The sequence below is a fragment of the Meles meles genome, chromosome 5 (assembly GCF_922984935.1).
Source record: "Meles meles chromosome 5, mMelMel3.1 paternal haplotype, whole genome shotgun sequence".
Classification (NCBI taxonomy): Eukaryota; Metazoa; Chordata; class Mammalia; order Carnivora; family Mustelidae; genus Meles; species Meles meles.
This window is the reverse complement of record NC_060070.1, coordinates 50,424,277-50,449,736: the sequence shown is the minus strand read 5'-3', so window position 1 is coordinate 50,449,736 and position 25,460 is coordinate 50,424,277. Positions and strand designations below refer to the sequence as shown.

General features: G+C 38.2%; 1 protein-coding gene across 1 annotated transcript in view; it reads right to left on the bottom strand.

Annotated features, from left to right (window-relative positions):
- ELOVL4 (ELOVL fatty acid elongase 4) overlaps positions 1-17,714 on the bottom strand; it is a 32,304-nt gene extending 14,590 nt beyond the window's left edge. Inside the window, exon 1 of the mRNA XM_046004187.1 lies at positions 17,310-17,714. Within this exon, the coding sequence (XP_045860143.1) occupies positions 17,310-17,409 (100 nt within the window). The 5' untranslated portion in view covers positions 17,410-17,714. The remainder of the gene's footprint in view (positions 1-17,309) is intronic.
- Between the last annotated feature and the right edge of the window lie 7,746 nt (positions 17,715-25,460).

Here is a 25,460-nt window from a genome sequence, read left to right as displayed (position 1 = left end):
AAATCATGAGTGAGTAATTTTTTTCATATTAGTCCTTTATTCTCTATCCCTTCAAATAAAATCTAACAGTACATTTATTGATATTCCAGGTTTCTTCGTGCAGCAACATTTCCTACAGCTCTTCCCAGATCCTCCTTTATGCTGGCATACAACTTGAACATGCTGTCACCAGCACTTCAGTCCAGTATTTAGGGGTAGAGGCACAGTGTGTTCACTTCATTGCTTTCTCCAGGGAAAAAAAGCAAAGCTCCCATTTCTTTACCCAACAGCCCAAGTCATGCATTCAGTCAGCAGCCACTTAACAAAACCCTATCTTCAGCCGATAAAAGGCATGGTTCACACCATCTCTTTCTCAGATTAGCCCTTCCAGTTCACCAGGGTCAGAAGGCTCTTAAAAATTCCACCTCCAGTGAACACTATGAACACTTCAGTAACTGTCAGCTACCTGAACCACAGCATCACAACCCCATCCTACAATAATATTCGCGTGATATTTCTCCATGTCTTTGCTGTTATGTGTGTCTTTCTAAATTTGCACAATTTTTTCTTTAGTACTTCTGACAAAATTCAAATATCCATGCTTCTTTTTACTTGTTCCCTTTTCCACTTAAAAGGACTGAGTGAGTCACTGTAGTGCCATACAATGATATGAAAATTTACCATTAATAACAGATACACCACAAGTCTTGAACCAAAAAAAAAAAAAAAAGAAAAGAAAAGAAAGAAAAGAGAAATTAGAACAGTAAAGGAATACCATGAGTACTGAAGTTTTAGGTATTTTATATAACCTTAAAATAATGAATTATCCAGCCTTTCATGAACTCAAATGTTTCAGTAACATATTTTTATATGTTGCCTTTCTTCAAGAAAGATGAATTTGCTTAGATTCCCTCTCCCCAGTTTTATTGAGACGTAATTGACAAACTTTACTGTGTGAGTGTAAGGCATGCAGCATGATGGTCTGATTTACACGTATTGTGAATGATGACCATGATAGATTCAGCTAACATCTATCTTCTAATGTAGTTACAAGAGAAAGAAAAGAAAGAAGAAAAAAAATGCAGAAAAAAATGTTTTCCTTGTAATGAGAACTCTTAGGATTTACTCTCAACAACCTTCCTGTGTGCCATCCGGCAGTGCTCTAGTCATCATGTTGTACAGTACATTCCTAGCGCTTCTTTAATTCATAACTGGACCTTTGTACCTTTTGACCCCCTTCCTCCAACACTATCCTCTCCCTTTCACATCTAGTAAGGACAAATCTGATCTCTTTTTCTATGAGTTTTGTCTGTTTATTTATTTCAAATAACATATTTCAAGGGTAAATTTTCTATTCATTTCAGTTAAACTGAATCCAAATATAGATTATGCACATTAGAGTAAAAAGAAGACATATTTCCAGTATACTGTCACTATCCAAATTCTACAGTTATTTTTAAAAGATTTTTTACTTACTTATTTTTGAGAGAGCAAGAGAGTACGCACAAGTGGTGGGGAGGGGCAGAGGGAGAAAGATTCTCTGCGGAGCAGGGGGCCTGACGTTGTGGGATTAGATCCCAAGACACTGGGATCATGACCTGAGCCGAAGGCAGATGTTTAATCGACTGAGCCACCCAAGTGCCCTCTATGCATTTATGAATAGGATTCCATTTATTAGGGGAACGAATTTATTAGGGGGAAAAAAGAGAGAGAAAACAATTCAATTGAAACGCTATTCTTCCTACCACTACTGAAGTCAAACTCTGTCATCAAGAAATACCAAGATGCAAATAGGTTTTATATAACATTCTTACGAATTCTCTATTTGCAAAGCTTTGGGTGGACGGAGAAGGGAACAATATGTGGCACAAATATAAACTGACTCTAGTTGATTTATTTGTCAAATTGTCCTATATTTTATAATTATTAATAAGTTTATTAGCATGTTTATGCCTTCATGTGTTAGTGATTTTGCCATTATTTTGAGCTTAACAATTTGAAGCCATTACATGTAAACCTTTACCTAACCTGGGGCTGCAGAATTTTAGATTTAGATTTAGAAATGATCTCTTTATCTTAACAGTGAGATTCAGAGAAGTCAAGAGCCTCATGCATCCCACCAGCTATTCCAGTACCACTCAGTCTTTAATTTGAAGGGAGATAATTTCCATCAATTTCTTTATCAGTCATGGGTATAAGTGATATTTTAAGATAGAACTATGACTACCAATCATGTTTCTTCAAGGGAAAGAAAAAAAGAGAGACCTACAAAAGTTCCCTTAGTAGAAAGAAGGACGAGAGATACACTTCCTTAGGTGCTGCATCTGACAGAGCTATGTGATGTGGGGCTGGTTATTTGCTTCTTGACCTCTCAAAACTCATAGGTTTTGACAGACATAGAAAATCTACTGCTTTGCAGGATGGTAAGTGTAAGTCTTTTTTTTTTAATATTTTATTTATTTACTTGACAGAGAGAGAGAAGTCACAAGTAGTCAGAGAGGCAGGCAGAGAGAGAGGGAGAAACAGGCTCCTCACTGAGCCGAGAGCCCGATGCGGGGCTCGATCCCAGGACCCTGAGATCATGACCTGAGCCGAAGGCAGAGGCTTAAACCACTGAGCCACCCAGGCGCCCCGGTAAGTGTAAGTCTTAAGAACAAGGGATCAGGGGCACCTGGGTGGCTCAGTGGGTTAAAACCTCTGCCTTGGGCTCAGGTCATGATCTCAGGGTCCTGGGATCGAGCCCCGCATCAGGCTCTCTGCTCAGCAGGGAGCCTGCTTCCCCCCCTCTCTCTGCCTGCCTCTCTGCCTACTTGAGATCTCTGTCTGTCAAATAAATAAATAAAATCTTTAAAAAAAAGAAGAAGAAGAAGAAGGGACCAGTCTTAAGAATAATGGAAGGGCAGGTGAGAGGGGACACGATGGACTTCAAAAACAGACATTTGAATTATCTGTTGAAGAGAGAGCCAAAGCAGGAAATAACACACTTATTCTGGAAACTAAGCAGGCCTAAGGTAGAGGATATTTACAAAGGAAGATGACTGGAGCCTTATGGGTAGAGCAGACCTGGGAGAGTCTTACAAACTTTGCTGAAGAGGAATCTGTCTGGTAGATAACAGGGAGATGCTTAATTGCTTAAAAATAGGGGATCATATTTAGCTTTTGAAAGATAATAGCAGAAGCAATGGGAGATGGACTAAAGGGGAATAGGAGACATCACAAGGTGGGGAAACCAGTTGGATCAGTGGTTCTCAAACATCTCTATGTTGCTGGGCCACCCACATAAGAACCGTCTGCTTGTTAAAAGTGAAGATTGTTGGGCCCCACCCCAGATCTACTAAATCAAAATCTCTGTGGACAGGGCCCTGGACTGTGATCTCAAAGTTCCTCTGGTGATTCTGGTGGGCAGTCAGGTTGGGTAGCACTATAATACAGAAGTTATGGAAACCTGAATTTAGAGGGCTGCACTGATGATGATCAAGACAGGCAGATATGAAAGTAAAATCTAGACTTGGTGACTGATATGGATGTAAGAGTTCCAGGATTACTCCTAGATTCTGGCATGGCTGGTGGTGGAGATAGAGAAGTCAGGATCCAGGACAGACCATAAAGAGGAACGGATCTGGAAGGAGATGATTGGGTGAATCCTGTGTCTGAAGTACTTATGGACACCTGCTGGGTGGAGGTATCCAGTAGGCTCTACCAGCACTGCAGAAACATGGAGGAGTCATTGGCAATGAAAATCACATCAGGTATGAGGTCACAAGGGAAAGAGCACATGGGATGACAGAAAAATGTACAAGGATTGAACCCTGGGGAACACTTAAGGGAAGAGTGGGAGAAATGGCAGTGAAGCAAGCAGAGAAAAAGGAAAAGAGAAAATAACATGGAGAGCAAGAGAGTACGATGTTTTCAAAATGATGGGGTAGGCAATTAATGATTATAAATGGAGACTCACCTGCTCTTTTCTTTTCAGTAAGGAAATAACAGCTACTTCACAAGGTTGATGTGTGACGATTAAATGTAAAAGTTATAGCACACACGAATGCTGCAGAGTTGTTCCTTCTGTTGTAACCCATCCCCTATCCATACCACATTTTCACACAGGTGTGACCTTTCACACAGGTCAGGAATAATCTGAGCCCCTTCCATTAAAAGTCAAGTCCTCTAATGTCTTCTAGGCCTTTTCTTCCTGATCTAGAGAAGTTATCTAGTTTCCAAATATTGACTCTCAAGTCAGTCTACCAACATTAGAATCCTAGCTTTCTCATTTACTAGGTAAATACACTGAGTGAATTATATTAAGTCTCTTCAGCTTTATGGATGATAACAGGGTTGTTGGAAGGAATAAGATATTGCTAAATGTATGGTGCCTGACACAGAATAAGAGCTCAGTATATGTTGGCACTGGTATTATCATTGATAATAATCAAACCACTAAATCCTCTTTTCCAAGAGAAGAGTTTAACCAAATTAAAGAGAAAGTACCATTCATAATTATAAGAGTTTAAATGAGAAAACAGAACATTTTATAACTTATATACTGAGAAGACAGCACATTCTATAATTTATGCAGGAGAACAATACATAACAAGTCTAAATCTGAATTTTGAATTAGAGAGGCTGTTTTAAAAAAACTTTAAGAAAATGTAAACCAAATTTTAATAAATAATATTTGTAATCCAGTAGTTTTGAAGTAATTCAAGTCTTTTAGAAACACATACTTATATACAAACAACTGTAATTAATTCTTACAACAAATTATCCCTATGTATATTAAAAGAACTCCCTTAAAAATCTTTAATAGGTTGGGGTGCCTCGGTGGCACCATCAGTTGAGTGTCCAACTACTGATTTTGGTTCAGGTCATGATCTTGGGGTCCTGGGATGAAGCCCTGCATAGGGCTCTGAGGTCAGCAGGGAGTCTGCTTGAGGTTTCTCTCTCCCTCTTCCTCTGCCCCTCCCCCCATTCACGCTCTCTTTGTCTGTCTCAAATTTAAAAAAAAAATCTGTAATAGGCCTCCTTTTTGTTTTGGAAAGGCTGATTTTCTTAAAGCTTTTTAAAATACAGGGTATCTGCCAGTCAGAATGAATTTATCCCCTAAGGAGTCTAAGCTAGTTATCATTTCCCAAAAGAAAAATCAGTAAAATTTTTAATTTTAATTCTAGAATTAAAATTAAATTTAATTCTTAGAATTAAAATGTGGTATGGATAGAATTCCAAATTCTTAGAATTCACAAGAGTAAGCACAAGAGTAGGAAGTAAATCTAGTCAGTGATGACTTAAGACACACAGAACAGAGGGAGTGTCGTAGAGGGGCAAGGAACAGGACTTAAATTAGGAACAACTGGATTCCAGGTCTATCCATCATGTGCTAGTCCCATGACTTGGACCTGAAACTCTTGGAGCCACAAATTCTGCTATGTAAAATGGGGGTAATAATGAGATTATTCCAACCACAGTGTTGCTTTGAGGTTCAAACTGATAGCCCTCTGTAAGAAGCTCCTCCAACATTAACTCTTTTTTGCACTTGAAAGTACTAAATATGTATTTCTTTTGTAACCTTGAAAGCACACTATGATTACCTCTATCACACCATGCAGCTGCCCTTTTAGTCTGTTTGAGTGTGTCCCACACAGGCTGCGCAGGGGCCTTATTGTTATTTCTATAGCCACCAAGGCTTGCAATACTGGATGTACCCAGCAAATGGCTGAGGACTAGCAGACCAAATGAAGGCAACAAAGGATCTAGAAAACAAATATTATTTTGGCAACTACCACTGTGAGAATACATACTGGAGACATTTCTCAACTGCCCTTTTGATTCAGGTAAAATTAGCAAGAGTTATTGATCAATATGGTTCTAAAAGATACACAAAGTTCCTGTGGGGGTAAAAAAAAAAACAAAAACTAAATGCTTTATAGAAATGTATCCCATTTTTCGGTTTTCTTAAATATATTTTTAAATCTATAGCTTAAGAACATTTTTAATTCTTCTTTTTCTGTATTAGTACATAGTAGTAGATTATCAAAGAAATTAAGAATCCTCTATTTCCTTCCTATTCAAAGTGTGAAAAAGTAAAAAAAAGTATGTCTACTAGAAATGCAGAATCTCAGGCCTCACTCCAGACCTAAGCCAGAATCTGTGTTTTAGTAAGATTCCCAGGAGATTTACACATTAAAATCTAAGAAGAACTACTCTAGTCTACTCATAAATGTGGGCCTATTTTATATATTTGTTTTATTTATTTGTTCCTAGAGTCTACCCGAATGAATCAGCCATTTTTTTTAAACAATATCTACATCTATTTAACCTGCCATAAACAAAAGAAAAACACATGCCTAACAACCAACTAGAGATACTAAGTAACTTCTTCTAGGTTCTAGTCTAAAATGTGATGCACAATTCTCCACCCCAGGTAAGATCCTAGGTATCAGTGAGGGAAAGAAGGCAGAAGTAGAGGAGTAAGGGTCTTCATACAACTGGGTACAATGGGCATGTAATGACATGAGATATACCCTAGAACTAAAGCACAGATTCTGAAGAACCACTGATCCATCTGGTTTCCCCACCTTGTGATGTCTCCTATTCCCTTTTAGTCCATCTCCCATTGCTTCTGCTATTATCTTTCAAAAGCTAAATGTGATCCCCTATTTTTAAGCAATTAAGCATCTCCTTGTTAGCTACCAGATAGATTCTAACCTCTTCAGCATAGCTTGTAAGACTCTCCCAGGTCTGCTCTACCCATAAGGCTCCAGTCATCTTCCTTTGTAAATATCCTCTACCTTAGGCCTGCTTAGTTTCCAGAATAAGTGTGTTATTTCCTGCTTTAGGGATGCTATGAACATGCTATGAACATTAAATAAAGTGTATAAAATGCACACTACAGCAAGTCATAGTCCATAAGGGTCCCATACTAGAAGCTCAGTAAGTAGCAGTGAGTTTCACCATGTGCAAAAGATATCTAAATCCATGGTAAAAAAAAATATATATAATGGATCTATATATACATATTTTGGACCCTTGAACAACATGGGTTTAAACTGCAGGGAGCCACTTAAATATCTGAAATTTTTTCAATAAATACAATACTATAAATTTATTTTATGTTTTTCTTAATAACATTTCTTTTCTCTAGCTTACTTTATCATTAAGAATACAGCATATAATACTATAAGAATGTATGTTAATCAACTGTTATGGTAAGGTTTCTGGTCAACAGTAGGCTATTAGTAGTTAAATTCTGAGGGAGTCAAAAGTTATACATGGATTTTTGCCTATGCAGGGGATCAGCATCCCTTAAATCCTGCATTATTCAAGTCTATTGTATATTTTTTCCTCAAACCTATTATTGCCCCAGATTCTCCTGCCTTTTGGAGCTATTTTCCTTTTCCCTATGAATGGGATTTTATGAATATATCATATATACATATGTGTGTTTGATATAAAAGAATGATGCCTCACATCTTGGAAGCCAAGATAAAAATGCAGATAAGTGGTTTCCTTCTCACCCCACTTTCATATTTTGTTTGACTTCTCAGAAAAAGCAGTCATAAAACTTTCTCCCTTTGCTAATCTGGGAGTTCAAAGTCCAAACATTCCCCTTAGTGCCACTAATGACCTTACAGATTTAAGAAAACTGAAATAGGGGGTGCCGGGGTGGCTCAGTGGGTTAAGGCCTCTGCCTTCGGCTCAGGTAATGGTCCCAGAGTCCTGGGCTCGAGCCCCACATCAGGCTCTCTGCTCAGCGGGGAGCCTGCTTCCTCCTCTCTCTCTGCCTACCTGTGATCTCTGTCAAATACATAAATAAAATCTTTAAAAAAAAAAAAAAAAGAAAAGAAAACTGAAATGGTGTTTCCTTTTAGCAATAAATAAATAAATAAATAAATAAATAAATAAGATTGAAGCTACCATTGGAGCATGTATATATGTGTATATATATGGGAACTGTGGCCATAGTTCTCTTGCTTACAGTTCTATAGGCTGAATATCCAATGGGTAAAATATTATTTTACCTGAATTTATTCCTTTTCACTAATTACCAATAGTTTCAGGTTCTTACCCTATGAAATTTGGCAAACAGTTATGGAGATAACTCTCTTTGAATATACTTCTTTGTCCTAGCCAATCCATAATATAGAAGTCAACTTCATCTCAGGCTAAATACCATTTTTTATACTTTATATATGTATATCCATATATATGATTCAAATAAATAAGTTTCACTTTTTAGTTTAATTGAATACAACAGCCCTTACAGTACCTTTGAGTATTTCAGATGTTTTTCTTTAGTTTACCTCTGGTGGTAATTGTTCAGATTTAATATTCTAAGTAGTGATACTATATAGATAAGATAGCACTATAAGACAAGGTAAAGTAAGAGAAAATATATAGGTCAGAGGATTGATTATTGCTTTCCTGCTTGGCTAGTGTGATGGGGAGACAAGAGCACTGAGATAAGAGACAAAACAACTTGTTAAGCCCATTTCCACTACAGTGTTCATCCACAAGTGACTTAATCTCTGTGATTTTCAGACTTCTAAAAGTATGAAAATAATAATGCCTTCCAGGCCTAACTTCCAGGGTTGTAAAGTTCTTGGTAAATTGTACAGCAAAAAATAACAAATGTTATTTGCTACTTTCTAGCCATTGGGTACTTTTTTTTTAGGCAACAGTTATACATTCTCATTATAAAGCCATCTTACTATAAGCTGAAAAAACAATAAAAGATTGTCAACAAAAATAAACTAGCCAGTTTATCAGCAAAATGAGTTTATGCAAGGATAGCAGAGGAATTACAATTTTGGACATGAAAACCATGGTGAAACATTGGCAAGCCCTGAGAACAAAGGAGGAGAACATCCTTTTAATAGAGGGAAAAACAAGTTGGGAGGGGTTGGTTAGAATGATACATTGGAAGAAGGTGAGAGTTCAGGGTTGTGGCAACTTCTCATTGGCTGGCTTGCTATTGGGCAAGGGGAAAATCTTCCTCCTGCTGAGGAGTTAAAGTAAGCCTCTTCCTGTGGGTTAGAGTAGGTAAAGTAGGCCGTGACAAGTGGTACATGCCTGAGAGCTCCCCCTTCAGAACTTTCCAACTCCATTTATAAAATTGTTATTTGTTTTTCTATTTTTAGTTATCTCTGCACCCAACATGGGGCTCAAACTCACAATCCCAAGATCAAGAGTTGCATGCTTTTCTGACTGAGCCAGCCAGGTGTCTCCCAATTCCATTCTGAATGGCTTTTCCTTTACTCATTTTCACAGAATCAATGGTTTTACAACTGAACACTGAAGAAAGATCATGTCTAGAGGTACTATATTAATTTTATATGAAATGTTTTAAAAAATTATGGTTAAAAAAGACATAATGTAAAATGTACTTAACCATTTTTAAGTGTACAGTTCAATGATATTAAGTTTACCATATTGTTGTATGACCAATTTCCAGAACTTTCTCATCTGGTAAAACTGAAACTCTATACCCACTGAACAACTCCCCATCTCCCCCTTCCTACAAACCCTGGCAATCAACACTCTACTTTCTGTTTCTGTGAATTGTACTACTTTAGAGACCTTATATAAGTGGTATCATCAAGGCTCACCCACACTGTGGCATGTGTCAGAATTTCCTTCCATTTTATAGCTAAATAACATTCTATCATCTGTATATACTACATTTTGCTTATCCTTTCATTCACCGATGGATATTTTCCACCTCTTGGCTACTGTGAATGCTTCTACGAACACTGGTGTGCAAAATGACATGAAACTCTAACAATATCTATATGTGCTTACATTTTCATTTGATAAATAAAAATGAAAACAAAGCTTACTCCTTTGAATACTCCAGTTCAAAAATCACAAATGCCTTTCTGAGTACATCTAACAGGGAGTAGATGATTCCTTGTGGACTAATGCATTTGTCTTTCAAATTCCAAGACTTATATTCCAAGTAAAATGCAATCACAAAATATATTGAGAGCTATTTAAGAATCACAATATTCCATAAAGAAAAATATACGACAAAAACAAGATTTTTAAAATTAACATTTGGCTAAGGAACATACTTATACCAAAATAACTTAATTCTTTTGTCTTCCCATATGCTAAGACCTATATATTTGCAGAAATTTTACAAGAATTTTAAGCCACACTTCCAAATATTAGAAATGCTCAAGTGTCTATAATTGAAAATCTTTTGAAATGACATACGACAAAATTTTGCATTTCTTGTAGAAAAAAATATAAAGTCAGATTAAGGAGACACTATAGGCGATGTTATGAGGACTCAATAAAGTGGCCATAAGAGATGATATAGTTTCAACTACCTCAGGGGACAGGTAGGAATATGAAACCCAAAGGATCAAGAACAACTTGCCCCAAACCACATAACAAGCCATCCTTGGAATGGTATGTTACATAATAAATGAATGTATAATTATATATATTACATATATAATATACATTAACCTAATTACTTAAAGTTATTGCTATTATTTTTTACAAAATAGATAATGCTTGGTTTTTTCAAGAAATATCTAGATAATTAAATAGATACAGTATTATGGCAACAAACAGTGCTATGTCAAAGGAAATACTTAAATATCTGTATCCCTTGTTTTTCTATTCCTTTACCTATTTCTTATAGAGCAGATAAGAAAGTAAAAAGGATTAAATATGAATCTGTTATTTGTTCTATCTTAGCAAACTAATAACAGGTTTGTTGGAAAAGATTGGAATTATTGCACAGAGTGAGGTTTTAAAATCACTAATCAATATATGTTTATTTGAAATTGCTTGACCTATGTAAATATTTTTTTTAATCTCACATATACCCAGAATTTAAGAGCCAGCCGAGACCTTAGAGATTGCCTAATTCAACTCTCTCAATTTATAGATGAAAAAAGTTGAATTTGGAAAAACAAAAGGACCTGTCCAAACTCTCAGAGCTAATTAGTGAGACTAAAGCCTAGGACATCTAAATTCCAGTCCAGTTTTCTTTCCATTCTTTATTTCATGCTGCCCTCCTCACTTCCACACCCATCACAATATTTCTGCATAGACAAGGAAGAGAGAATTATATCTAATTTTATATCTCTTGAAAGTAACTATTTTGTGCTAATAAATGATTTAATAGTTTTATTCCTTCATTAAATATATCAACATCAGCTGAATTTATTGCTAACTTATGACAAAGATCCTTAAAAGAAAAAAAAAAAACTCCTTACAACTTAGTGTGGCACCAAACCTTGTTAGTGTTTAGTAACCAGAATATATCACTATTGAAATTATGCTAGATTATGGGTGTTATGTATTTGATACATATTAAATCAACAAATATAAGAGTATAAGAGCACTCCCTAGTGTTGGGGGAAAAAATACAAAGCTAAAGGGCAAATAATAAAAAAGGTTAAAATAGTTCAAGACGATAGAGTTACAGAAGGAATGGCACAAGGAAGTGCATTTGCAGTTGCTGAAGGGAAAGGGATCCAGTGAAGAAATGAACTGCTCTAGGGTACCATGGCCAAGAAAGGCTTTGTGAAGGAGGGTTCCTGGAAAGATGGAGAGGAGAAAGGGCAGTAAAAGCAAAGGGAACAGTGTGACAAGAAAAACAAAGATAGACATGTGCATGTTTTTCTCAGTGGGGAGGTATCCAAGTTGCCTGGAGCTGCAGGTCAATGGGCAAGGATACACTGGCTGACCAGGTTAAGAAGAAATTTGTAAACTTGATTTGAAAGGCCATGTGTTTCCTCCCTTCTCTTTTTTAAAATTCAAAACCCTGATGAGTTTTAAAATGTATTTGAATTCATTCTCATTCCATGGGAAAATAAAACAATAGCATCTTGATTTTAAAAGGAGAAATGTCCTGATCATGAAAAGGAAAAAAAAAAAAAAAAGAGCCATCTACAGTGAGAAAAGACAGAGTCTGACACACAACACCTCTCTATGTTCTTATATGTCTAATTTGAAATAATAAATGACTCAATTAATCCTAAAATAATACTTAGATTACTAATACTAAATCACTCACGAATGACATTATTGTATGACTTGAGAAAAAAATCTATCAAGTTCAATTTTAAAAGGACGACCACATCTTTGTGGATCAGAAAGGCATGCTCTGATATAATCACATATGTAATTCTTTTTTTTTTTTTAAGATTTATTTATTTATTTATTTGACAGATAGAGATCACAAGTAGGCAGAGAGGCAGGCAGAGAGAGAGAGAGAGAGGAGGAAGCAGGCTCCCTGCCAAGCAGAGAGCCCGATGCGGGGCTCGATCCCAGGACCCTGGGATCATGACCTGAGCTGAAGGCAGAGGCTTTAACCCACTGAGCCACCCAGGCGCCCCTCACATATGTAATTCTTAAAACCCTGTCTTCCTAAACCAAAAAAATCTAACTGTATAAAACTGTGTCCTGGCACCAGTTTTAGAATTTGCATTGTTTTACCCTTCTGTAATTTCATCTGTGATTGGATGTTCTATGATGAGGCTGCTGAGGAACAGACAAGAGTATCATATATTAAAGTCTAAGAGTCTGCCATCAAAAATAAGAACCAACCAAACAAAAAAATCCTAAAATGGTATGGACCTCCTAGAGGTTTCAGGGAGGTAATGAGAGAGAAGGATAACTCTAGGACCTCATTGAAAACATGGGTAAGGGAGATCCCAGGTTAGGAGCTAATGTTCCACATATTTCTCTTTAATTAGCTGCCTAGAATTTAGAATTTCTTTTCTCAAAGAAACGTTAAAAATGGCAACTAGGTTTCCAGGCTAGGCTAAACAAACAAAACATATTTTATACAATAACAGATTAAAGACTATACATTGACTGTGACAAATAATAATACTAATATAAATATACTATAAGACACATGTTTCTCTGGGACCTAGAACTCCCTGGGCCAGACCTTTTACCCCAGTTTATTTGAGCTGAGCTAAATGTCCCTTCCCACAAGCCCCCAGTTTCACCAAGCCAGGATGACTCACTGACTGTTAAAAACATTCCCAGTTTCCATGAATTTTTTGTTTTTGATGCCCTTCTCTTTAGTGCATCTATCCAAGTACTCTCTGACAATATATACATCAACACATCAACAATTTTAACTGGTGACAGTTAAAATATTCTAATACAACCTTACAACTCAAGACTGTGGTGCAGGTAAAAGAAGTGAGGATAAGAATAGTAAAGAAGGACTCTTCTGACTTCCCTATGTGCCAGCGAGGCCTGATTCTGACAGATCACAGATCATGCCTTCAGACCATGATACCAAGCAAGGTGGAATAGCCATGACTTCATAAGTGCATGGGTGGCAGTGACCAAGTGTGTTCATTCTCTCCCCAGAGCCCAGAACTATTCCACACATAGTAAGTGATGAGGAAAGAATAAATTATTACATAAGCCTTGCTTCCAAATTTCATCATCATCCTATAGCAGTCCTCCTTCTTCCTATAATACTCATCCCCTTCTGCCCCTCCAAAGTGAATTTAAGGCCAGCTTAGTTGGCCTTCTATGCTCTAAATCCAAATCCCAAGTACACACAAATTGTGCATCAAAATATGGGCTACTATATCTGTGAACAGAGAGTAACGCCAACCACCACCCCATACACACACACACACACACACACAAACACACACACACACATGCATATGTGTGTAAATACTTCATGAACAATGGCTGCTTAAAAACATGTGGTCAAGGGGCGCCTGGGTGGCTCAGTGGGTTAAAGCCTCTGCCTTTAGCTCAGGTCGTGGTCCCAGGGTCCTGGGATCGAGCCCCGCATTGGGCTCTCTGCTTGGCAGGGAGCCTGCTTCTTCCTCTCTGCCTGCCTCACTGCCTGCCTCTCTGCCTACTCGTGATCTTTGTCTGTCAAATAAATAAATAAAATCTTTAAAAATAAAAAATAAAAAAATAAAAACACGAAAACATAAAAAAAATAAAAAAAGAAATATGGCAGCTCAGGAAATATCTGGCCTTATTGTAGGCAGGCTGGCTATAAACTTTGTAGGATGCTTCTTTGCTAATTTCAGTTACACAAAAGGCTACTAATAAGCATTTATTAAAATAAATATAATGGATAATGTAGATAACTTGGGTATTTATAAATTGGAGAATATTAATATTCACCAGTTTTAAAAATTTACATACAACTTTGAATATATATAGAGAGAGAGAGAGCCTAGGATCCCAGTCCTAATAATTTTAATGTACTCATAAAGTAAAGGAATAGAAGAATAAAATATAATGATATCAGAGTTCCTACTCCCATGCCACCAGCTAGTATGAAGTTCTACATCAGTCTATATCTTCCTATTAATATAAACTGAGATTAACTTCTTGTTCAAAATATCTAAAAATATACAGAAGTAGAAAATTATTTTTGTTGTTTTTCTAAAAGTACAGTTTTTTCAGAGTTTTAGTATCATTGTATAAAGTATTAACAATTACAGTAAAAGTAACATTTTCTGTGTTAATACTCTATGGGTCATATTGTATATTTGCTAGATATGCACCTTTGAAAAGCCCACTTTTTTATACTTTCCTTTGAACATTGTTTTGTGTTTTATTAAACAGCACCATTTGATTATGATAGCACAAAATGGTATTTTTCCCAGAAACTGTTTGCCCTGGGGCATAAATCTCTGGAATCACCAAGTATACTCTACAAAATCTATAACTATTCTTATCATGACAGTCCAAAGTAGATATACTCCTTTACACTTAGGTAGAAACTTCAGTGAAGAGACATAGTTAATGAACAAATAAAAAAAAGTCAGAAGCATGACAGTACTCAAGGGCACAGAGCCTAGTTCATATCTTGCTCTCTGAATAATTTGTATCCTTTCGCCACACTAAGATTTCTCAAGACCATCTTTCTCTCCACCCATTTTTATTTCCCCTTCTTTCCAAACATCTGACTCATCAACTTTTTATTAAGCCTCATGTAATAAGGCTTCCAAATTCATTCACTCAGATTTTTGTAAAATTACAGCAAGAGGAGATCCTTGTGGAATGAGAGCATTGTGAATGAGTCAAAGAAAGGTAACATGGAGAGCATGGGATAGGGATGAAAGGAAATGGGAAACCACAGGGTCCAGGTCTATTCTGCCTGAATCTAACAAATATTCCTCTTTTCACTTTTTCACAGTAGCAAGGCAGAACAAACTATATCCCATTAAGCCTCTAAGTTGGTTTAAGAAATACCATCTACCTGCACTAGGTAGCTCATTACAGAAAGCACGGAAGCAGTCTCAGGTTTCGTAAATGGATAGCCAGAGCATGGGTGAATACCTCCTTCCCTCTGACTTACTAGTGAGAGGTCACTTGTGTTCCAGTGGCTACTCTCATTTCTCAGGCTTAGCCAACAGTATTATTTTATATACCCTTCTCAGGGTAATAGCAAGTTTTCACATGAAGCAACTACATAAAATTTCCTATTTCATTCGTGATATTTTTTACACCAGCACCATTAGGAAGGAATTAATCAACACAGAAAGGTGTGTTCTATCTTTGTGCTAGGGAAGCTCTGAGATAGGAAGGGAATGAGAGATGGGAACTTTTGGGTGTGGCTCTGACTGTATGGAGATTGGAGAACTTTGACAATGTCTGAACTCTGAAGTATGCAAAGTGCAATTATCTGACAAAGCTGATGTTCAGCTCCGCACAGTTGTGTAATGGGAAACCCTGATGCAATGCCTAAATAACCAAAATCACAGAGATGAAGGGAAGGGTATATCCTACCCAGTTTTTGTAGGTGCAGCATAACTTCAGTGTAACAGCACATAGAAGAAAGATTTAAGGAAAGATTCCATTAAAGACTGCCTTTTAACCACTTTCAATTGCAATGTCTAATTAAATAGTTTCTCAGTGCCAAACTTGAGATTCCTACTAAAGAAGTTAATGCCACATCAATGTCAAAGAACAAATTTTGTCACATACAGAAATAATTCCAGCACACATTTTCTCCACAAAACAAATCCCATGTATTGTAATCATGCTGTAACCACTGCTCCATTTACACTAACAACAAATACAAAACTACAAGAATATATTTTCATTCCTAGGGAAGAGAGGCAGAGTCACAACATGTAACATTAATCTCTTTGGCTACAGGGAGGCAGTGCAATACTGCAAAAAGACTAGGTAATTTTAAATCATAAGATCATTTCTAAAATCCTGTTGGGCTAATTTTTTATTGCTTTAAAACTAAAAGCAATTGAAGCGGGGGGCCTGGGTGGCTCAGTGGGTTAAGCCGCTGCCTTCGGCTCAGGTCATGATCTCAGGGTCCTGGGATAGAGTCCCGCGTCGGGCTCTCTGCTCAGCAGGGAGCCTGCTTCCCTCTCTCTCTCTCTGCCTGCCTCTCTGTCTACTTGTGATCTCTCTCTGTCAAATGAATAAATAAAATCTGTGAAAAAAAATAAAAAAAATAAAAGCAATTGAAGAAAATTAAGAAAATAAATGGTAAAGTGTAAAAATAACATAATAGCACAACTACTTCCACTAGAAGAATCAACCAACTGAGGATCCCTATCAAACTCCAGCCGCTAAAGGGAAAAGTTTGCTAATATAAGAAAACTATATATATGTAGGCTGCTGGACAACCTCTAGGTGCTGCTGTAGAGACCCCCTTCCTAAAGACTTATTTCTTCCCCTCTATTTTAGCCTCCCCCTCCCCCTAACTGCACTGCACTGCGCAAAGCCATTACAATAATTTCAAACATATTTGCTGTTGAAAAAGCCTCAGAAACTGACATTCTTCAAGGTTCAAGAAGCCATGGCTTTTTACTTTTTACTCCAAATTACACTATAGATGGATGAGCTAGACAAAATACTAGCCGGTTAGCAGGTTATGTCAAAGCAACCAGGAGGCCGAAGCAGCAAAAACACAGCTACCACTAAAGCCCTCCTCCTTCCCCCAACGCCCCCCTCCCCCGGGCATCTCGCTAAATGGACTATTATTAAATGTTAAAAATCAATCCTGTGCGTAAGTCAAAACTGTCAGATGAGACTGGGAGATGTGGGAGTAGGGCGGAGTGGTTCCTGCGACGAGCTCTCAGCAGCACAGACGCCATCTGATATGTCAGCTCCAGCATCCGAGAAGCTGAAGAGAGATGGAAGCTCAGAGGAAAACCGTGCAAACGTCGCGGGGGGAGGGGGAGGCCTTAACGTTCGGATCAGATTAACCAGTGCCCGATCGCGGGCCCCGCGCCCCGGCATCTCCTCTGATCCGCAGCATCCTAACAGCCGCAGGGAGCGAGGGACTGCAGGGCCCGGGACGGGTGTCTCCCCGCAGGGCCGGACGAAGACACGGAAGGCAGCCGCTTTACCTGCGATGGACCAGGTCCAGCGGTAGAATTCCACGGTGTCGTTTAGCGCCGTGGACACCACGTTGAGGACACTGCCCGGCTCCGAGTCCAGGAGCCCCATCTCGGCGGTAAGCGGGCGCCGGCGGCAGCGGGAGGAGAAAGCGGAGACACCGTGGGAGGGTTGACCACGGAGGCGACGGCCGACCGAGTGAGCGGCAGCCGGGGACCCCTCTAACGGCGGCGGCCCAGTTGCGTCTCCTCCTCCTCCTCGGGGCGCCGCGACGATAGGGATGCGGCGGCCGCGTCGACTAGCCGGGCGGAGTAGAAGGTACCGTCCAGGCTCCTAGGAGAAAGCGGAGGAGGAGGAGATCCCGCCGTGAGCGCCAGGCGCTGCACCAGTCTGTCGCCTAGCGCGGCCGCCGCTCCAATCTCCTCCGCCGAGTCACGTGGCCGCGCGCGAGGCGGAGGGGCTAGTGCCCCTCCTCCCGCCCGCGCGCTGGGACTCTTGCGCAGGGATGCGGCTGTCGTGGGACCGCGAGAGTCAGGTCCGCGCAGGCGCGCGCCGTCCCACACCTCTTGTCTCTCACCCTTTCCCGGGTCGCGCCGGAGCAAGACAATTGGGCCCCTCTTGGTTACCTACGACCGCGAGATTCCCAACCCTATCCTTCTCCGCCCACAGGAGGAGGGTACGCCGCCCCTGCGAGGGGGGATGCTGCCTTCCCACGGGTGACCTCGCATCCGTCCCTGATACATCTTAGGAAACAGGACGGGGAAGAATGGGCGTTTTGTGGGCGAGGATGAGGTAGGCGAGGTGCTTTGGTCCTTACCTGTCATTCACTTCTTTCTCCTTTGGGTTCCTTTTTTTTCTCACCTCCACCAGCACATGCCTGTCATGACAAGAGAAATACACAAGTTATCTAAGTTAGCCAAGTGATATTTGTCTTCCAAGCAGCCGTGGTGGAGAATGATGGACTGTGGAGTCTACTCATTAACCAGTTCACAAATAATTTGAATGAATGCTTGCTTGTGTTTTGTAAACTCTTTTAATATACGTGGAAAAATCAAAGCAATATAGTTGTATTAAATCATGTCGTTACAGCTTCAGAAAGTAGGACCGAGAGAGGACTTAGGATTAGAGAAGTCCTCTTGGACCTGAAGGATTTGAGATGAATGTAAAAGGATCATTTCTTAGGAGACAAAGGACAATCTAGGTGAAAGAGGAAAAAATATTTTTTTGTTTAGATAGTAAGGTGGGAGGCAACAGGATAATCTACCCCTGAAAAGTGAACCTCCTGAAAAGTAGCAAATATACACTACATACAGTTCTTAATTGGATAGTTTTTGACATCAAACAAGACCTAGGAGAATAGTTTGGTAAACTTCTCACCTACTTCTTGCTTAAATACTTGACCTACTCTCTGTTTAACCTTTTCTCCAATTGTTGGTTTAGGATGCTCCATTTAGAGGCCACAGAGTCAGGTGTGTGATTGCATCTGCTCTTTGACACTATTAAAATAATGTGAATACTGTTTTTTATCATATTTATTTGTTTTCCAGTTGATTTGGTTGTATATCCTTTGACTTTATTTTATATTGGAAACATCCTAGAGAATAAGAATTATTTTTGGTTCTTCGTTGAGGACTTAACCCAGTGCTATAAATAATAATATTTATGATGATTTCAAATTTATAACATGCTTATTTCAGAACTAAAGACTGTTATAAGTGAGAGGAGCTTTAAGAAGAGAAAAGGTAATTAAATGTAATTGATTTATTGTATCAAGCAACCACAATCTTCTTTAATGCTCTGTTCCTGAAATTAACCAAGTAAAATGTGATTTATCAAATGTATTTACCAGATTAAAGTTTTGGATTGAATTATGGTTTCTCAAGTGTCAACCCCAAGTTTTGTGTATCATAGTGATTCTAGTAGATATATATAGGTATAGATATATAGATATGTAAATATCTACATATACATACATTTTTTTTAAATCCAGTCAAGTCGTAATACCTGGAGAGTAGATAAAGATCAGTGCTCTCTACTCATGTACTTTGATGACCTAGCATAGTTCAGTTTAGTTTGACCTGCTTCTAGAAAATTGATTACTACTTTTATATTGTGAAATCCTGGATGCTTTCTATGGAGAACAGATCCCCATCCTCGCCTGTATTCACATGCACAAAACATTAGCATCTTTTTTTCCCAAGTATTTTTATTTAAATTATAGTTAGTTAACATGTATGGTAAAATCATACACTATAAAATCAGGTTTAGAATTTAGTGATTAATCGCTTACATATAACACCCAGTGCTCATCACAAGTGCCCCCTCTATTCTCTGTAGTTAAGAGTCTATTATGGGTTGCCTCACTGTCTCTTTTTCTTATTTAATACAGTGTGAACTTGTTAAAACAGCTTCAGACATTTTTCTGGCCTCTTTGTTGTAGAGGCCAATTTAAGTCCCTTTATTCACTAGGGGGCGCCTGTCACATATAAGAAACTCCTAGGCAAGTAATGACAAATCTAAGTTAGGGGTGGCACTTAACATTTCCTCCACACTACCTGGTCGTAGGTTTATTTGCATTTATGAGCTATTAAATATACACCAAGTACAAGAACCCTAGAACTTACTCACTCAGGAGCTCTATTACCCAGCATAGAGACTAACGGTCCAATACATACTCAATTCACAAGTTGTTTACAAATACTAAAGGCTGACCAAACCAAAGTCTACTTAATCTGTGCAGAGGGAAAGAGACCTACATATTTACTCACTGAGAGTGGCAGCCATTTAACCAAGATCTTGGTGGCATCATGACAGAACAAAATTAAATATAAGCATTCATAGTATCTGAAAAATTTTTAGGACTAGAGTTCTTTGTTATGGGTTAAATACATGTAAGATAAAGTTATCTACAAAAACCAAGAGAGGATATGGTTATAGTAAAAATTGATTTTATCTAGAATAGCAAAGTATTTTAACATTTCTTACAGCCCATAGAGAGTTAACATAAATCAAGCTATCCATCATTTCTCTAGTGTTTCTGCCTTTCCATATTGTCAATAATACCAGCAACCTGTGCTTTCAAAGAATCTATTGAACCAGGAGAGAAAGCAGGTAGCTTGATGAAAAATTGTAGAAAGACTTTAAATCTCACAGAAGTAAATTGTAGCTAATACTTAGCAGAAAATGGAGAAAATCATTGGTAATACAGTTGACCCTTGAACAACACAGGTTTGAACTGAATGGGTCCACTTATGTGGATTTTTCCCCATAAATATATTGAATAAATTTTTGGAGCTTTTTAACAATTTGAAAGAATTCAAAGATGAACCACATAGTCTAGAAATATCAGAAAAATTAAAAGGTATGTCATGATTGCATAAAATATAGATAGATACTAATCCATTTGATCATTTGTTGCCATAAAATATATGCAAATCTCTTATAAAAAGTTAAAACTTATCAAAACTTACCCACACGAACATGTAAAGACCATACATGGCACTATTCACAGTTGAGAGAAATGTAAACAAAGGTAATATTAAATCATAACTGCATCAAATTAACTAGTACATACTGTAGCATTATAATAATTTCATAGCCCCTTCCTGCTGCTACTGTGGTGAGCTCAAGTGTGAGTATCAAGCAGATACTGAAGTGCCAGTATCTGCTTAAAACACTGTGTGATACTAATCATCTCTGTGAGAATAGTTTGTCTTTCCAGTAAATTGCAAATCACAGTAAAAAGTGATCCGTTAGGGTTCTCACATATTTTTCATCATGTTTAGCGCAATACTGTAAACCTTGAATAACAAGGTTATAAACATGGAACCTATACAAAGTGTCACTAATGATGCTGGAAGTTCTCCCATGAAGCAAAGAAAAGTCATGACATTATAAGAAAAAGGTGAATTGCTTGCTATATGTAACATAGATTGAGGTCTGCAGCTGCAGTTGCCTCCATTTCAAGACAAATGAATGCAGTGTAAGGACTGTTGTTTACCAAAAAAACCAAGAGAGAAGGGAAGTCATGAAGCTGTTACTGCAGCTCTGCCAGCAGGTGCAGAAACCTTGCGTTTTTTGCAAAATCCCTTTTATCTTTTACTGAAAATGCAGCTTTTATGTGGGTTCAGGATTGATGTAAGAAGGGCATAGCTATAGATTCTAATATGATTTGAAAAAAAGCAGCTATTGTATGACAACTTAAAACAAAAGGAAGCTACAGTATGTGATGTTGGAGAATTTAATGCCAGCAAGGGATGGTTTGATAATTTTAAAAAGAAGTTTGGCTTTAAAAATGTCAAGATACAGGAGAAGCAGCTTCTGCCAACCAAGAAGCAGTAGATGAGTTTGCAGACACCATTAAGGAATTAAGAGAAAGAAGGAAAGAAAGGAAGGGAGGGAGGGAGGAAGGAATCATTAAGGAGAAAGGATATCTGTTTAAACAGGTTATTAATGCAGATGGAAGTGCCCTATTCTGGAATAAAATGCCACAAAAGACATTTACTAGTAAGAAAGAGATGTGAGTACCAGGATTTAAAGCAAGAAGGCATAGGCTAACTGTACTGTTTTCTGCAAATGCAGTCAGGTTTATGATCAAGACTGTTCTTATCTACAAAACTACTAACCCCTGAGCCTTGAAGGGAAAAGATAAATACCAGCTGCCAGTCTTTTGGTTGTACAACAAGAAGACCTGAACAACAATAACCCTTTTTCGGGATTGGTCCCATTAATGCTTTGTGCCTGAAATCAAGAAGGACCTTGTCCATAGGGATTGCCTTTTTAAAAATTAACATATAATGTATTATTTGTTTCAAGGTTACAGGTTTGTGATTCATTGGTCTTACACAATTCACATCACTCACCAAGGCACATGCCTTCCCCAGTGTTCATCACCCAGCTATCCTGTCCCTTTATTTTAGAGAGAGAGTGAGCAAGCAGGGGTAGAGGGAGATAGAGAACCCCAAAGCAGACTCCCCACTGATCACGGATCCTGACAGGAGGCTCAATCCCAGGACCCTGAGATCATGACCTGAGCCAGCCACTTAACCACCCAGGCACCCTGGAGATTGTCTTTTAGCGTTGTTTTGATACTGGACAATGCCTCTGGCCACCCAGAACCCCATGAGTTCAGCAGCAAAGTTGTTGAAGTGGTCTCCTTGCCCCCAAACACGGTATCTCTAATTCAGCCTCTAGATCAGGGGGTCTTAAGGACCTTTAAGGTTCATTACACATGATACTCTGTGGAAAAGATGGTTAATACTATGGAAAAGAACTCTGATAGGGAGAACATCATGAAAGTGAGGAAGGATTACACCATTGAAGATGGATCACTGTTACAGAAAAAGCTGTGAAAATTGTCAAGCCCAAAGCAATAAGTTCCTGCTGGAGAAAACCTTGTCCAGATCTTGTGCGTGACTTCATAGGATTTATGACAGAGCCTATCAAGGAAATCACGAGAGAGATTGTAGATATGGCCCCCCCCCAAAAAAAGCGGGGGGTGAAATTCGAGAGCTAATAGACACCACACGACAAGAATTAACAGAAGACAACTTGATGGAGATGAGTGCTTTTGAACCAATGCCAGATGATGAGGAAGAAGACATGGAAGAAGCAGTGCCAGAAAACGAATTAACATTAGACAATCTGACAGAAGTGTTCGGATTATTCAAGACTGCTTTTGAGTTCTTTTAGGACAGAAACTTCTATGACACATTTGCTTTATAATTAACAGTGGAAGAAAGATTGGTACCATATAAAAACATTTTTAGAGAAAGGAAAAGGCAAAAAATTCAGATAGAAATTCCAGTGTATTTCTGTAAAGCTACACTGGGACACCTAGAGTGTTTGCCTCTCCTGCCTCCCCTTCCACCTCCTTCACCTCTTCTTCCTCCTGAGACAGCAAAAATGTCTTTACCTTTCCCTCCTCCTCAGCCTACTCAGTGTGAAGATGTTGAGGATGAAGACCTTTGTGATAATCCACTTGCACTTAATGAATAATAATCATCATTTCATACACTTAACAAATTTATCTGTTGTGTATGTATGTATGTCTTTGTGTAAAAATCTCGTAACTGCAGCAAGAACTGTGAGTTGTTTTGTGTCATCATCATCATCGTTGCTTGAGCATTCGTTGTCTAAAACAAGGTATGTGGGGCGGGGACAGAGTTGGAGAGCCTATCCTTACATAGACATAAGGTGAGTAATACTTAATGATACCTCTATATAAACAATTTTCTTAACTTGTCTAATTAATTTCTTAGCATAACTTTTTACAAGGAAAATTTCCGAGTCAGAGAGCTTTATTTATTTGTTTATTTTTAGGGAGCTTTAGTTTAAAATTTTTTTTTTTTTTTTTTTTCTCATTTTATTTATTTTTTCAGCGTAACAGTATTCATTCTTTTTGCACAACACCCAGTGCTCCATGCAAAACGTGCCCTCCCCATTACCCACCACCTGTTTAAAATTTTTGATACATGATTACTCTCCAGAAATGTTGTATCAGGGACGCCTGGGTGGTCAGTTGGTTAAGCAGCTGCCTTCGGCTCAGGTCATGATCCCAGCGTCCTGGGATCAAGTCCCACATCGGGCTCCTTGCTCGGCAGGGAGCCTGCTTCTCCGTCTGCCTGTGCTCGCGCGCTCTCTCTCTCTCTGACAAATAAATAAATAAAATCTTTTTTAAAAAATGTCAATTCACAATGCCACCAAGATCTATGAAAGTGTGCTCATATCCCTGCACTCCATTTCTCTCCTGAATTTAATTATGCTTTGTAATCATTACCAATCTGATAGGCAAATATTATTTCATTATTACTTTGTGGTTTATCATATTTATTGGCATTTTAGCTTCTTTAGAGAACTGCCTTTTTACATTCTTTGCACACCATTAGTTGTGTCTAATTTTATTGATTTGTAAGATTTTATGTAATAAAGTTAATAAGTTTGTCTGCTATATATGTTGCAAGTGCATTTTCCCAGTTTATTTGTCTCTTACTGGATTTGTTATAATACTTCTCAACTGGGCATATTGGAGGCTGGAAATAAGTTAGACTCCCCTACCACCACCTCAAAAATAATTATGTATCAGAATGTCTTGTGATAATTCTCAAACTTTAGAACTCCTGGAATTTCTAATTGACATTTCTAGAAGCATATGCTACTCCCTTTCCAAGGAGATTTCCAAGAATCTTTTTTTTTTTCCTGAGATTTCCAAGTATGTTAACTGCAAATAGCCTGCATTGGGTAATCATCATTTTGGGATCATCCACTATGTACACCTAGTGTATAGTCTCTCTGTTATAGTCAACGCCAGTGTCCAGTCCTCCTTCGCATAGCCATCCTTTAAGGCCATTTAGCCACACTTCTACGCATGTGTTACAGAACAGAGAGAGAAATCTACCAAACCATGGTATTTCTGCCAGTTTTTCCTGGCTTGGTTACACCAAGAAAAGTTCTCTCACTCTCAATTGAATATTGTCTGGGTTTCCAGTTCCTTCATTTACTACATCCTGTAACATATCCATCTTTACCAGTGATACAAACCTTGACCAAGAAATCAATAATAAATGGAAAATGTTAAGGAGAATGCTTCTTCACCCTGCTCTTGTCTTCCCATTACTAAAAGTGAGTCTGGTTCTATTGTAGGAAAAGATAGACGGGTTCCTGAGGGGAAATTAATTCATCATTATAGAGGAAAGAAATTGGCTATTTTTCAAGAGCTTAGTATAAAAATCTGACCCTTGGTTCCAGGCCAGTGTTTAGCTAGTTCCAGAAGCCATCTTTCATGAGACATCCTGAAATTCTGGGAATGCCTTAAGGAAAATGACTGAAATGAATTTAAAGAAATTTTCTAGTAATTAGCTATAATGTTATGGGCTCAGCAACTGTGCAGTGGGACATGCACACAAGATGAATAACTATACAAAAATGAATAATGTTCTTCAGACTTTGTAGAAACAACTTTTACTCTGAAGAATCCATACACAAAACCAAAAGACACCAATAGAGGGAAAGTATTGACTTTTTTTTTTTTTTAAATCTTGACTTTTGTACCATCACTTATATATGTGGTCCCTTTTTCTGGTTTTTTTTTTTTTTTTTTCTTTCTCACCAGCTCCTTCTCTTCTTTCTGACCTTTGAATGTTAGAGTTCTTTCTAGCTGCTTT